Genomic DNA, 13,642 nt, shown 5'->3' on the forward strand with positions numbered 1-13,642 from the left:
TTGGAGAAGTGCAAGAGTCAATGAATGAGTAAATAGCATATGTACGTTACTTGAGAGAGGTAATCTGACATCTAGTGTTGGGTCTAGAGGAGGATATCTGGGTTGCCAAATTTATCAGTCTTTATTTGCACTGATCAAACATAGCTTCTGTATCTCCTGAATCCTTCCTATTAAAGATCCAATGGGTAGTTCTTCATTCCTTGGTTTTTGCGGAGTGCTAATCCAACTGTGATGGACTGCCATTTTGTCCATGGACATTTCCTAAATACTCCAGTCCCTCTGAATTGAGCTAAGCAGGTCTGACAACTTTTTATACTGTACGTAGGAGACTGGACTAGCACCCTGTTTAGTGCTCTTTCCTGCCATACACCCAGGACTGCTGGGACCAGCTCTAGTACCTCTTGTTATCATATTATGTAATGTCAAACTTCTTTTAGGGACACGACAGGTGAGTGGCTTCCAAGAGCCACCCAACAATGTTTTACCAAATAGAATCTTTTACACATTATAAAATGATTAGATAATTTGATTTTTGATCTGGAAGCATATACTGTACTTATGTTCCAAACCTTGCCACAGATGCTAAGTAGCAGCTAAGAATACACAAAAACATAAGTGGATCAGGGTTTGTGATGGCCTCTCACATTGTCTAGGGCAGGGGTAGGCAACGTCGGTCCTGGTGAGCCGCAGTGGCTACAGGTTTTCATTCCAACCCAATTGCTTAATTAGAAACCAATCATTGCCAATCTCAGACCTTATTTAATTTTATGGCTTGTTAGTCTGTGCAATGTAAGGCTCTTATATCGTAGATTTTTTTCCTTTCCAAGGATATCATCCAAATGATATGAAGCCTAAAACAGATCATTTTCAGTCTGTCACATTTTTCTATTAAGTGTTTTATTAAATCAAACAGTGCATGATGAACACACACAGATGTAATTGGAAAAAAGCTAGCTGGAGAACTGCTGGCTGCTTTGTCTTTTACATCTTATTGTTAATAAGGAGCAATTAAAACACTGAATGCAGCAGTTTAAGATTGAAATAAGCAATTAAGGTTGGAGAACCTTAACAAGCGAGACCACTAAAATGAAGCATCAAAATGTCACTTAAGCAATATGTGCTTCATCAGCAATAATTGAGTTCTCGTTAAGGAACTGGGTTGGAACAAAAACCTGCACATACTGCGGCTCACCAGGACCGACGTTGCCTACCCCTGGTCTAGGGCTGTTTCCTCTCTTGCACCAGTTGCAGGTTTGAGAATGGAATATTATGCTATGAATGTATTAGTTCACGGAAGGATGTTGTGAGGGTTATAACATCTTGGCGCATGAACTGCTTTATGGAAACTATAGGTAGGTTTAGATGAAGACAAATCTCTAACATGTGTTAGAAGAAATTGACATTTTTACTGATTCTGTGAAAAACAAAAATTAAACTGTATTCCTTTCTACAAAATAATTATAATGAACAATGATAAGAATTTTTGTGCTGTCATCTTATGCTTATTTCCACAATGGTGATGCAGTGAATAGCACAGTTGCAGGAAGGTGAATTTAAGTCCCAGCTGAATCACAGTGTATACATTGCACATTCTCTCTGTGCTGGTGTGGGCTTTTCTCATGATACTATGTTTTTCCTATCAGATCCCAAAGATAATATATATATTGATGGCCACTTTGATTAGGCTCCATGTAATGGATGTATTGGATGGTGGACTAGTGTTGCATCCAGTAATGTTTTTTATCTCTGTTACCCTGAACTGGATAAAGTGGAAGGATGGCTGGGCTGATAGTTTCGAATATTTTTTTTACAATCGGAGATGGTAGCCACATACTTACTGCACATAGTGTATAATTGAATGGCAGTATATCAAGCCTATGGCAATATTATGACAGAATTCTCCTTGATTTTTTTCATTGCTTACAGCACTTATAGCCATGTCAGCAGATATTTCCTCAAAATTGTTATTTTATAACAATGTTTTGGTAGCACCCATTTTGCTTTGCTTGCACAAAGCCATTTTCCCTCAAGTGGAATAAAAAATGGACTCCCAATGTAGCTTCACCAATCTTTACTGTCAAACACTTCATACAGATTTGTGATTAATTTAAAAGAAATCTACCAATTAATGATGCTTCCACAGAGAGATATGTGGGAAGAAATATTAGAGGTTCTGTATGAGTTGCAGTCTAAGAATTGGGAGTTTTTAGAATTGAATATGGATTTTATTTTCAATTCTTATATATTATTATTTTTTTCAATTTAAATAGCAGTGAAGACAACAGATCTGCTTTGAATATCCCAAAAAAATCTGAACTTGGACAAATGAAACTAGTTTTGTAAACACAGCTTAAGGGAACACTGCTATACTACGGTGGGTGAAGGAGACGTGAAAAATAACCACAACAAAACAGTGATTCATTTCTTATTTGGCTGTTTATTTAAATTGCCTCTTTGAGTATAGGAAACTCTTGGAAATTTACATCTCATTGCTAGGTGACCGTTTGCTTTATACAAGTGAAGATGAATTGATTTCTTAAATGACAGCAGTGAAAACCTTATTCTAGAGGCATTCATAGTGCATCTTAATTAGAAACCCCAGTCCCACTGAGTTGATCTCAAAATTAATCAAGTCTCTGCTCTAGCAATGACAGATTGCCCTTAGTGTAAATCACTTGATCTGCTTACGAAGGAATTGTTTTGAAGTATGATAATCCAATAAAGTGGTAGAATCAAAATATTAATATAGAAAAAACACATTTGGTTTCTTTATTTTTGGTTAAAACACAAACTTGAAAGTTTCAACATGGTCTGTTTTAAACACTGTATGTCATCAACAAGGTGATATAGTGTTAAATGCAGATGTTCCTGAGTTGTGGGTTGTAACTGAATGATAGCCAAGAGTGGGACACATCTATGGCATATGATATTCATGTGCAGGGATGATGGTCTTATTCTCCATGATACAGTGAGGAGCTCAACTGCTTCTTCAGGAGAGGGACAAGCTATGGAGGGAATTTTTCAGGAGAACCTGTAAAAAATTCCTAAGGGTTATGTTGCTTGGTGTGTCTAGCCTGTCATGTTTAAATTATGGCTCTCATAGGGAAGGTAGATCAAAAGTGACATGAGGTACTGTGCACTGTGGTATTCTCATGGATGAGCTAGAAATGTACACTTTCTGTCCCTAATCCTAATTGTAAGATGAGTTTGTATGTATAGGTTACATTTTAGTGAGAAGCTTCTTACCCATCAGTTGACTCAGCTAGGCCTGACGTAGGTGTACAGTAGCTCTCATTTGTATATCTCATCTGACAGATCTTCCTGAAATGTGTAGTAACTAGAAAGTTTCTTCTCCTGTCATAACTCTGTATAAATTAGTTTGTCATTCTGTCCAAAGTATAGTGGGGAGAAGCTTCCTCTTCTGTTTTAAGGGATGGCTAACCAAGGTGTATCCTACAAGGGAGCTCCTGCTATCTGTTTAATTCCCAGTATCGTTTAGACATAGCTGATATACTGCTGTACAATTTCTTTTTGTGGTTGAGTTAATCAATTTGACCAAAGTATATTGGAGAGGTGTGACCATCCTCTGTCTCTCATCTTGTACTGCTTAAATTCCCTATTTCTTCAGTGTTCATCTGGGTGCATAGGAGAGCAAAACAGGATGTTGCACATGCTGTATTTTGAGTGAATCCTCTCTCTAACAAGTTTGCATAAAACATGACACTATAAATTATGTGGTATGTAATTAAAACAGATGATACTCAAATAAAGTTCTTCAACACCTGCCTGCTATTAATAATAACTTAATTAATGTACTTTATGTTAGTTCCACGTGCTTCTGCAAACATCATCCTGTACCTCTGTATGGGAGACATTTATTTTCCCCATTACTATACTTTATCTGTTCATCTTACTAAATTTCTAAATGTTATAGCTCACTTCTCATTGTGTCTGTGTGGAGCTTTCTTGTGGGGGCTCTGGTTTGTTTGTTATGTTCACAAGAAATGGATATTAGGTTAATTGGCCTCATAACAGTGAGTGTGGGTGTGTGCATGGATGGGCCTGCCAAGTACTGGCACTCCATTCAGAATTGTTTCCTGCTTTGTGTTGGATGCTGCTTGGACAGACCTTGAACATGGTGAGTGAAAAGATGTTGTTGAATATACTTAGATGCAATATTTATATTTTCAAATGCTGAAATCATCTGACTTATCTATGTGAAAGTGTTATCTGAAACAGGTCCTGCTTGTACTGCGCCTGATATTTAGTCATTGCTTAATTAAGAAATGTATGTGAAGTCTGAAATACTGTTCTTTTTCAGCAGAATATTGCTGTATGTTTAATTCTTTGCCTGTATAGCACTGAGTGTACATTTAGAGTACTCGTGTGGTGTTGTCTCTGCATTTGTTTGCATCATGACAGAATTTGAATTGCTATTGATTATTCAAAAAATATGGGCCATCATTCTTTCTGCAACTTGCCAACCCTACATAACCAAGACTAACATGGAATCAATGTAAGCAAGAGCCACTCATGCATGTTCTAGACAGCCTTTAGTGAAAGTGTGTAAATGAGGAAGACCTTACTTGGAAGGTTACTGTATATCCCATTAGATTCAGCCAATTAAAATACCTTTGATATTTCTGGCAGCTCTGGTTAATCACGCATGTAGGTGACTCCCTACCAAAAGACACTAATTACTGCAGAAGAACATTGACGTGCAATTAAAATCTGTCAGTTTCCTAAAAGCCTTTTTAGAGACATGTTTATTAAATTGAATATCGGCTCACATACACAACACACACACACACACTATTACCTGGATTCATATTGGTATATCTAATATAGAATGTGTGTGCTTGGCAAGGTTTATTTGAATAAAATGACTGATTAATTAATATTTCAAATATATGGTGGTGTCCTTATTTTATTAGGTCTTAAAGTCTTAAGAAGTGTGGTATAAGGGAAATTAATTTTCTAATATTTTCACTATTGTTGTCTGTTTTTTTGCTTTCTTTACAGTGTGTGACTTTCTGTAGAGACTGCATAGTGATACCCCTGAGTGACTGTGGTGCCTGTTTTATTCCATTCATTTTCCAAACCTGCTTATTCCTTAACTGGGTCCTCAGGAAGAGAAGCATATCCTAGCAGTTGACATTACATTACAGAGCATACCCATTTGCTCAGTCATTCACCTTTTCTTGTCTTGGCCTGCTCATTCTTTTACAGGGTAGTGATGAACAAACTCAAACCCAAAAGTAGTTGGCACAAGGTAGGCACCAATCATGGACAAGTTGCCAGTCCACTGCAGGGCACACCCATTCACACAGCCATACTTTATCTGTTATTTGATCCTGCTGTCACAGGGTAGTGAGAGTATCTGGTGCAAAGAAGGGCAGCACTCCATTATAGGTCACAGTGACGACACACCCACAATCTGTTGTATGAATCTGCTTTTTGTAAAGTCACAGGGAGCTGAGTCTATTGTGGCCAGTATCTAGGGTTATAGTGGTTATCAAAAATTTAAAAAGTGCTAGTTCACTGCAGGGCACATTTCTTCACATGCATACATTATCATTTCTGTATATTATCTGAACCTTCATACTCTTTCATAGACTTTTTTATGACTTGACGGCTGTGCGGATATGCCAGATGTTTACACAGAACAGTGTTACTGACATGCACACACCTATACTCTCATCTGTTGTGTGATCCATTGCTGGCAAATTAGATTCAACAATTAAAGTAGTCTGCCTGTCTTTGGGATGTAACAGGAAATTCGAGCACTGTGATAAAATTCATACAGATGTGGGGAAATTGCACAGACAGCGATCAAGTTAGCTTTTGAACCCGGGTCTCTTTGGATGTAAGACTGCAGCTCTAATTGCTGCAAACCAAGTCATTGAGGTTCATTTCATTATGTATAAAAATATTATTTACTAGGTTTTTATCAGTAATAAAGGTTGTAAAAAATGCCCACGTGTTGCCAAGGCAACATTTCAAATAAGCCAAAGCTATTTTTGACACATACTTCTTGGCATATGTGGTTGGCTCAGTGTGACCTAGACATGCAGGACACACTAAACTGCTTAGTTACAGAGGGAGCAAACCAGAAAGGAGATCTCATTTATAATGCATCCAAGATCCGACTGTTCAGCTCTACAGTATACTGAAACAGAAGGCAAGACATCTTCTCATTACACCTTGGCCAGGCTCAGTGGCTCAGCTCTAGGGTGTACAGAAGAGGACATGCCTTTTGGTTCCATTTGGCCAGATGGAAATATTGAGCTGTAGGGAAAATAAGTGAAATCTCTCCTCCCATCTCCACATTGACACAACTGGCTATCAGCATCTTTAGGGCAACTGGAAAGAAAATGCTTTCCTATTACATTGTGGCCAGGTGAGCTCTTTGAGAAATGCAGCAGGATATGCCTCCTAGCTACCCCTCTGTCAGACTAATTAGCTCATCTGTACAGAGGAATGAAAAGCAGATATGCTTTACGGCTACACTTTCAGCAGATCGACTGTCTCAGCTATAACAAAAGCAAGAGATAACGTTTCTCAGTTCCATCTCGTGCTGCTCAGTCACACATTGAAACAAGGGAGGAATCATCTGACTGCTACTTATCAGTAATCATACGCGTGTATGTAGGATGAATGCTGTGTTGCCTCTTTTTTAATTTGTGCCCTGCTCTATTTTTACAGTAAATTTAAAATTAAGGAAATGAAAAGTAATAATGTTAAATGGTAACACTGCACAAATGTTCTATTTAATAAATCCAACAGGCCCTTCTTGATTATAAATAGTGGTGAAGTTGTAATAACAAATCATTTTATTTGAAACAAGATCACTGATGTGGAATGCAAAATCTGTACACTCAAACATAACACAAATGAGAAACATCAGCTTAGCAAAACTACTACCTTTTATCTAGTTTGAGTCTTTCCAAATGCTAATTATAAAAAATGACTTTTTTGTTCCAAAAATGATGGTAATACATTACAGCAGGATACTTTCTGCTGATTTTCATGAGAAGCATCTGTCTTTCTGATTGTAAACCTAATGCAGCTTTGTGGACAATTTAGTTGTGTAAACTTATTATTACATTACTGTAGAATATGCAGTGAAAACTGTGTATCTCCATCAATCCACTACCTGAATACTCTATCGGGGTGTAGGACCAGGCACCAGACAAAAATCGACCATCACTTGTGCACACATCAGTGCTTGCACTGGGCTGATTTAGTAACCAAAAGAAAAAAAACCTCCACACTTGCGAAGAATGTGATAAATCCACTTAGACAGTGACTGGGCCAGGAACTCAGCCTGGTTCTCGACAGGTGTAAAGGGACAGTGCCAAATGCTCCACCATTATGTCTCCAAACAAATATTTTCTCTGAACTACTTTACTATAATACTTTGATAACATTTAGTTAATCCTCTGTTACTTACATTTATTGGTGATATGTTGAGGGTGTATACAGTACTTCATTACTGCTTTTTTAAAACCTTTCTCTGTGCTTTGATTTCTGGGATGTATCTGTGTAGAATTTTCTTGTTTCTTCATGTTCATGTTGGTTTCCTCTTTGAACTCTGTTCACTCATAGTTTAGATTCATGGTGTCAAGGCAGCTAGCACTACTGTAAACTTCAACAATGTAATCAAATCTTTGGGTATTTTTATGACCTTCTTTGCATTTCTCATCTGCCAATAGCTAGATGTTGACTAAAGTAAAAGCACAGTGCAGTGGCCAATTGTTCTGAGTTTGAGTGGTAAATCGACAAAATTTAGGTAGACAGTAATTTCAACTTTGTTTTATCAGTTCTTGAAATGAACATTTGTTCTTTGAGTAACAATACAAATAACGGAGAAACAAAATCATTTAAAGGAGTAAAATAGAAAGGATAATTATAGTCTAACAATATAGCAATCGATATAATATTTAGAGTGTTGCATACACCATTGTGCAAAAGTGGGCAACAAGTGAGGTATCTGGCAGGCCTTGTTGATGGACCGCAGTTAGAGTGCCCAGGGCAACAGTGGCTCATACAACTTCATTAACTGTAAGTTACACGTAGCAAACAACAAAACAGTCACTAATATAGTTGGACAACTGATTAAGAAATCATGTACATTTCCTGAGTTGCTGTTATCTTGAAGTCAAAAAAGTCTATATCTGGCTATGCCAAAAGTTAAAATTTGGAGCATGTTTTAAAGAATACGATATTGTTTATTTATTGGGTTGACTTGGTCATTCACTCTAGTAGAAATTTGCCAATGGGGACACCACATTTACTCAAAAAACAGATCTATCATCATGATAAGGACAAGAAATAATAGGGGCATTTTGGTGAAATTATCCAATCCACATTTAGCAACAAAAACAGAGCAGTCCGCTCCAAATTTTTGTGAAAACAAAAGACAAAGCACCATCCAGTGATATTCTATAGTGATGTTGAAATTCTATAGTGATATTTAAGTCTGATAAACTTATGATTACAAAAGGTTGGCAGTTTGCTTTCCCACCTTTATGCTAAGGCTGAAGAAGTAGACTGGAACAGCAGTGTCTGTTTACTTTTAGTAGCCAGGGTGATAGCTGAGCTTTGTCAGCCTAATCGCCTTGTCTTTTAATAATTAATCAGTGTCACACTTCTCTAAATAAAGGGCATGGTCCAATTTGCAATACCAATTACCTAATTAACTAATACAATTACTTCATTTGCATTACCCTAAACAATTAACCCATTAATATCCCCCATGCCGACCCCAACTCCCCAGGCTGCTTCCTTATGTGCTGCTTTCAGAGTCACTTAACGACCCACCATCCGCTTTTGTGCATTTCAGTTTAACAACACATTCAAAATTGAAAAAGGAAAGCTTACATCTCAGTTTTGTTGTATTTTTATGTCTGAGAAAAATATTTTACTTTCGATTGCTGTGTAGTCTTTCTTTTCTTTAAATATTATCACTGTGTTAGTCAGTTTTTTTATAATAGCTTCCACTGTGAGGAAGCAGTATTCCCTTTACAGTAGAAACAAGTGTTGACTCCACACACATCTCAAAGTCAATTTTAAGACTAGTTGGTCCAAATCAGGAGCATAGAGATTCAGTCCTAATTGTGTTGATTTTTGTGATTTGGGTGGCACGTTCATTTTGGTGCAACATAACAAAGAAAATACTTTGATTTCTTTCATTATTTATTTATTATGAAGAGATGAAGGTTATGAAGGTTCTGTTTTACCTTCACACCTCCTAATCAATGCAGAAGCATAATTTTAGAGCTGTTAATTTCCTGTTGGACTTTTCCTGACAGGTTTATACTAACACAGTTCTCTTTTCTGCTTTTCCAGCGGCTGCCAGCTTTAGCTTCTGCAGAAATGTCTTGGAGCACACAGTTTCAGCTGAAGACATCAACTATCAGCTTCCCCGGCAGACGGGGGGCAGCCTTACATGGCATGATGGGAGAGGTCAAAGGATGGCAGGTGGTAGAACTGTGAAACTGCTGCAGCAGCCAGGCACAGAAACAATCCAGGTACAATTAGTAATATTAGTGTCAAATGTATGCAGTTTTGTGAAATGTACTTCACTGTATTCTTCATCTGTGTGCTTATCTTTTATATAAGTATATTTATCTCCAAAGAATGCCGATGTGTTTATCACTCATATTACTACAGTACTGTTTAAAGCCTTGCCTGGTCTATGTGTTTGGAGTTTGCATATTCTCCCTTTGCATAAATGAGTTTTTCTTGGACACTCTGTTTATCTTCTCCGCTTCCAAAGACATGCATGTTAAGCTAATTGGTGACTGCAAGCTGATTCCATATGAGTAAGTGTGGAAGGTCTGGTGTCCTGTCCTGGACTAATTCTTGCTTTGTGCCTGACATTGCCAGGATACTCGGTTACCTATAATTCGGATTGGATCAAGTGGACTGTGTAAAGGATGGGTTATTCAATGTGCTTCTTAAACAATAAAAATGTGATAGAACAATCATTTACAGTATGTAAATATTGTTGCAGCCCCGGGTAGCCATTTTTGCACCTCTGTATTCAGTCTGCTGTTGTGGACTAACTAACTGGATTTTAGATGTTTAACATGTAAGTATTATTTTGTTTTGATCAAGTAAACTAAAAGTTGCCCCATGTTTTGAACTTTCTTTTGGTCATGTCATGTTCTTCTTTCCTGATTTTTATTTTGTTAATGTCATTTAGAGCATACATTATCAAATGGCACTTTATAAAGCAAAAACATGTTAGGATGGAATGATTTGGATTAGGATTTTCAAGCAAACAAAGCGACTATGGTAATAATCTCTTACCTAATAAAAAGCTACAGTGTTTCTGGTCAGAATTCTTAACTGATGATCAGCATTATTTAAAAATATTAATAATAGTGGCACTAGAGAATGCCTGGTATGTCAATTAGGAAGGTTCCAAATATAAAGAAGTATTTTAAGAATGTTATGTTATATTATGTAATGTATCAGGTTTTCACGGCCTCCTTTGTTCATAGCAATGCATTTCCTGCTATCACAAATTACTGGTTTGCTCACAATACAAGTGTATCCTTTCTGAAGGTTCAGGACAATGCCTGGGAGACGTGAAAGTAACAATTTGTCCTCAGGCTTTGCCAGATCTGTAGATCAAAGTAACCAGTGTGCCCACCATATAGCATGTAGGGAAACAATGGAAGGTCAACACTTTTGTGAATTCCAGGGTGAAAGAAGTAGTACAGTAGTTATAGTAGCATCATGAGATTTGCAGAGTATAGTAAAATTCTATCTTGCATGTCCAATGTACATGCGACATATTGACACTCCCTGGCTCCATTACAAACAGCAGTAATTTGTTTTAATTTTGAAAGCAGTAACTTGCATACCAAATGATGAGCACTTCTGAGTTAATAATTTTTGCATGCTAAGGTTGCACACCATTGGTGTCAGGTCCTTTGCTTAACAATAAACACTGCTGGCTGCATCCATGAAACAACATGATAATAAATGAAAAGCAGTGTTAAGGTAATGGAAAATCAAATGGTATAAAGCAAAAGGATATTAAAATGTATTTATTGTTCATGACAAGATCACAACACAGATATAAGCCAGAAAGCTGTTCTTACTTGTTTTGTGTTTATAATTGAATTTTTGTATAATTTTTTTTTAATTGATTTTCTTTATTGTTTTGGGAGATCAGGTACTCATTTTGGTTTTTTTTTTGTCACTGATCTCGATTCTGAACTTAGTTTTCAATTAGTTTGTGTACTTTTATTGCTGTTAAGATTGCTTGGGCTGGTATGGCCACCAGTTTGTTTTTTGCAGCCTCCTGTCATTATAGTACTGTTCCATGTTTTCAGGGGCTGTTTTATCTTGGTAGAGTAATATATATTGCTCTACTTTCCCCTATTGTATTATTAATATGTAGCCTTAGAATGCCTAATCTCACAGACTTACCACTGTTTATAAGGTATTATTGTATATAACTTATCCCCACCTTCCCTTCTATATCTATAACCTCAGGCAATTAGATGTAGTAAAAAGACAAGCAGAAGTTAAGTTACAGTTTAAACAATGTATTAGTATTATTGATCCATCCATCCATCCATTTTCCAACCCGCTGAATCTGAACACAGGGTCACGGGGGTCTGCTGGAGCCAATCCCAGCCAACACAGGGCACAAGGCAGGAACCAATCCTGGGCAGGGTGCCAACCCACTGCAGGTATTATTGATAATATTCATAAATAATAACAAAATGCAAAGTACATTTGAATATTGGCAACCATACAACCTGATTAAATGGTGATATGTAGTTCAGGCGGCACACAGACTTGTGGTTACTTAAATGTCTCTAGTTAAGGCATCATTGGTGCTCAGCTTTCAGCCACATGTCTGTTCAAAATGGCTGCTGAGCTGTGCTGTTCATTGTGTTCTCTTCATCATCACAGGTTAGAAAGAGAGATGCTTCTTCATCATATGTTGGTTAGTAAGAGAGAGAGAGTGTGAGGTTAAACACATACATTTATAGATGTTCTGTCCAACCCCGAGAGCCAATAGGACATCATGGTACTTAAAGGCCTTTGAGACAAGCCAATTCCAAGCAGCCATACCTCAGACCAATGGGGGAAATAGAACATCTTAACACCTGCCCCCAAACCATATGTTAAAGTACACCTTAGCCCATTTGCGGGGGTAGAAATGACTTTAGCAAAGAAACACTCGGCAAACTGGTTTAAAACACATCCCCCAAATCCTGTCGTAAAAATTCAAACAGACCCATTCGTAAGGGGGGGGTGGGGGGGTGTAAACACCAAATTACATTGCTTTGCCCAAATTAGAAATAAAAAACATACAAAACATTTATCAAGTTATATATAAAATCTCACATCACAACAGGGGTGTACCCTTCGAGGTCATGACCTGTGGGAAATGATATAATAGGATAAAAGGTTGCCCTAGGGAATTCTTCTTCATCTGATTTGAAAGATTCCAAACAACTTTCTTGCTTTTCAAAATAATTAGTTTCTTTGACACTCATGTATTTTGATTCGTGCTTGAGTTTTTGATTTTAGTTTTTGCCTTGCATTTTAGTTTGGGTACCCTGTGGCTGTTTTTCCAGTATTGACCTTTTTTGGTTTCCCAACTAACATCTCTTGTTCCAATTGCATCTCAAAACTGTTTTGCTAATATTATTAGTGTAACAGTTTGCAGAAAGTCTTTTAAGAAATCCTTAGTATACTGTTCATATTTTTTTAAAGTTTGGAAACTGACTCTGTGTGAAGTGGCAACTTATATATCATGGCCACAGGTCACATGATGCATTCATCATGTGCCTAGTAACCATACAGCATCATAGTTCTAAAATGGTGGCACATATACAGAATCCACACAAAAGTCATAACATGCTGACTTGGTCACATCCATGAAAAAATAAATATGCTTACAATGAAAAAATCAATATTAATAATACACAAAAATCAAATATCAATTATTTAAAGACTTTAGAGACATGTTCCTGCGAGTTTTAGTGTCTAAACTTGCTCTTTTTCACCCACTGTGCCCTTCCGTCCTTTTCAACTCTAGCTTTGTCACTCTTCCAATGCCATTATGCACTCCACTAACTGTATAAGCTCAGGCTGCTCATGAATTCACAAATGCCTGAATAAGCAGATGTTTGCATAGAGTAGGTGCATCTGGGGGTGTTCTCTAGAAGATATTTTCAATTGTGCTCTAAATATTTTCTGCATATGCCACAGCAAGAATACACATTTTCTGAAGAATTGTATCCATCGATCTATCCATTTTCTTGAACAATGCCACCATGCTGAAATTTTGTGATATGCTACGTTTTTGTTAAAAATGTTATAGCTGCCAGAAAGTAATCATCTTGTATTAACACTGAAAAGAAAAGGGTTATTGGAAAGAGAAAAGAGGAAGCAAATGGATGCCATTCAAGCTTGATTATTCTTTGCAAATTAGATCTTTATTTCCAAGGTCAAGGGAGCAAGCTTTCAGCTGGAGAGTTGGAAAAACGCTTAGCACAAAACAGAATTTCCTCACTTTGAACGGTCACTTTTTACATCGTACAATTTATCTCTACAGTAAGTTCATTTTTACTTTTATTGTCATATTAAAAAAGCTTATGAAGTC

General features: G+C 37.1%; 1 protein-coding gene across 1 annotated transcript in view; it reads left to right on the plus strand.

Annotated features, from left to right (window-relative positions):
- Positions 1-13,642, plus strand: part of LOC114659257 (sterile alpha motif domain-containing protein 10-like) — a 232,291-nt gene that overhangs the window by 65,033 nt on the left and 153,616 nt on the right. The window contains exon 2 of the mRNA XM_028811643.2: positions 9,352-9,533. Coding sequence (XP_028667476.1) covers positions 9,352-9,533 — 182 coding nt within the window. The remainder of the gene's footprint in view (positions 1-9,351; positions 9,534-13,642) is intronic.

This window comes from Erpetoichthys calabaricus, chromosome 10 (genome assembly GCF_900747795.2).
Source record: "Erpetoichthys calabaricus chromosome 10, fErpCal1.3, whole genome shotgun sequence".
Lineage (NCBI taxonomy): Eukaryota > Metazoa > Chordata > Cladistia > Polypteriformes > Polypteridae > Erpetoichthys > Erpetoichthys calabaricus.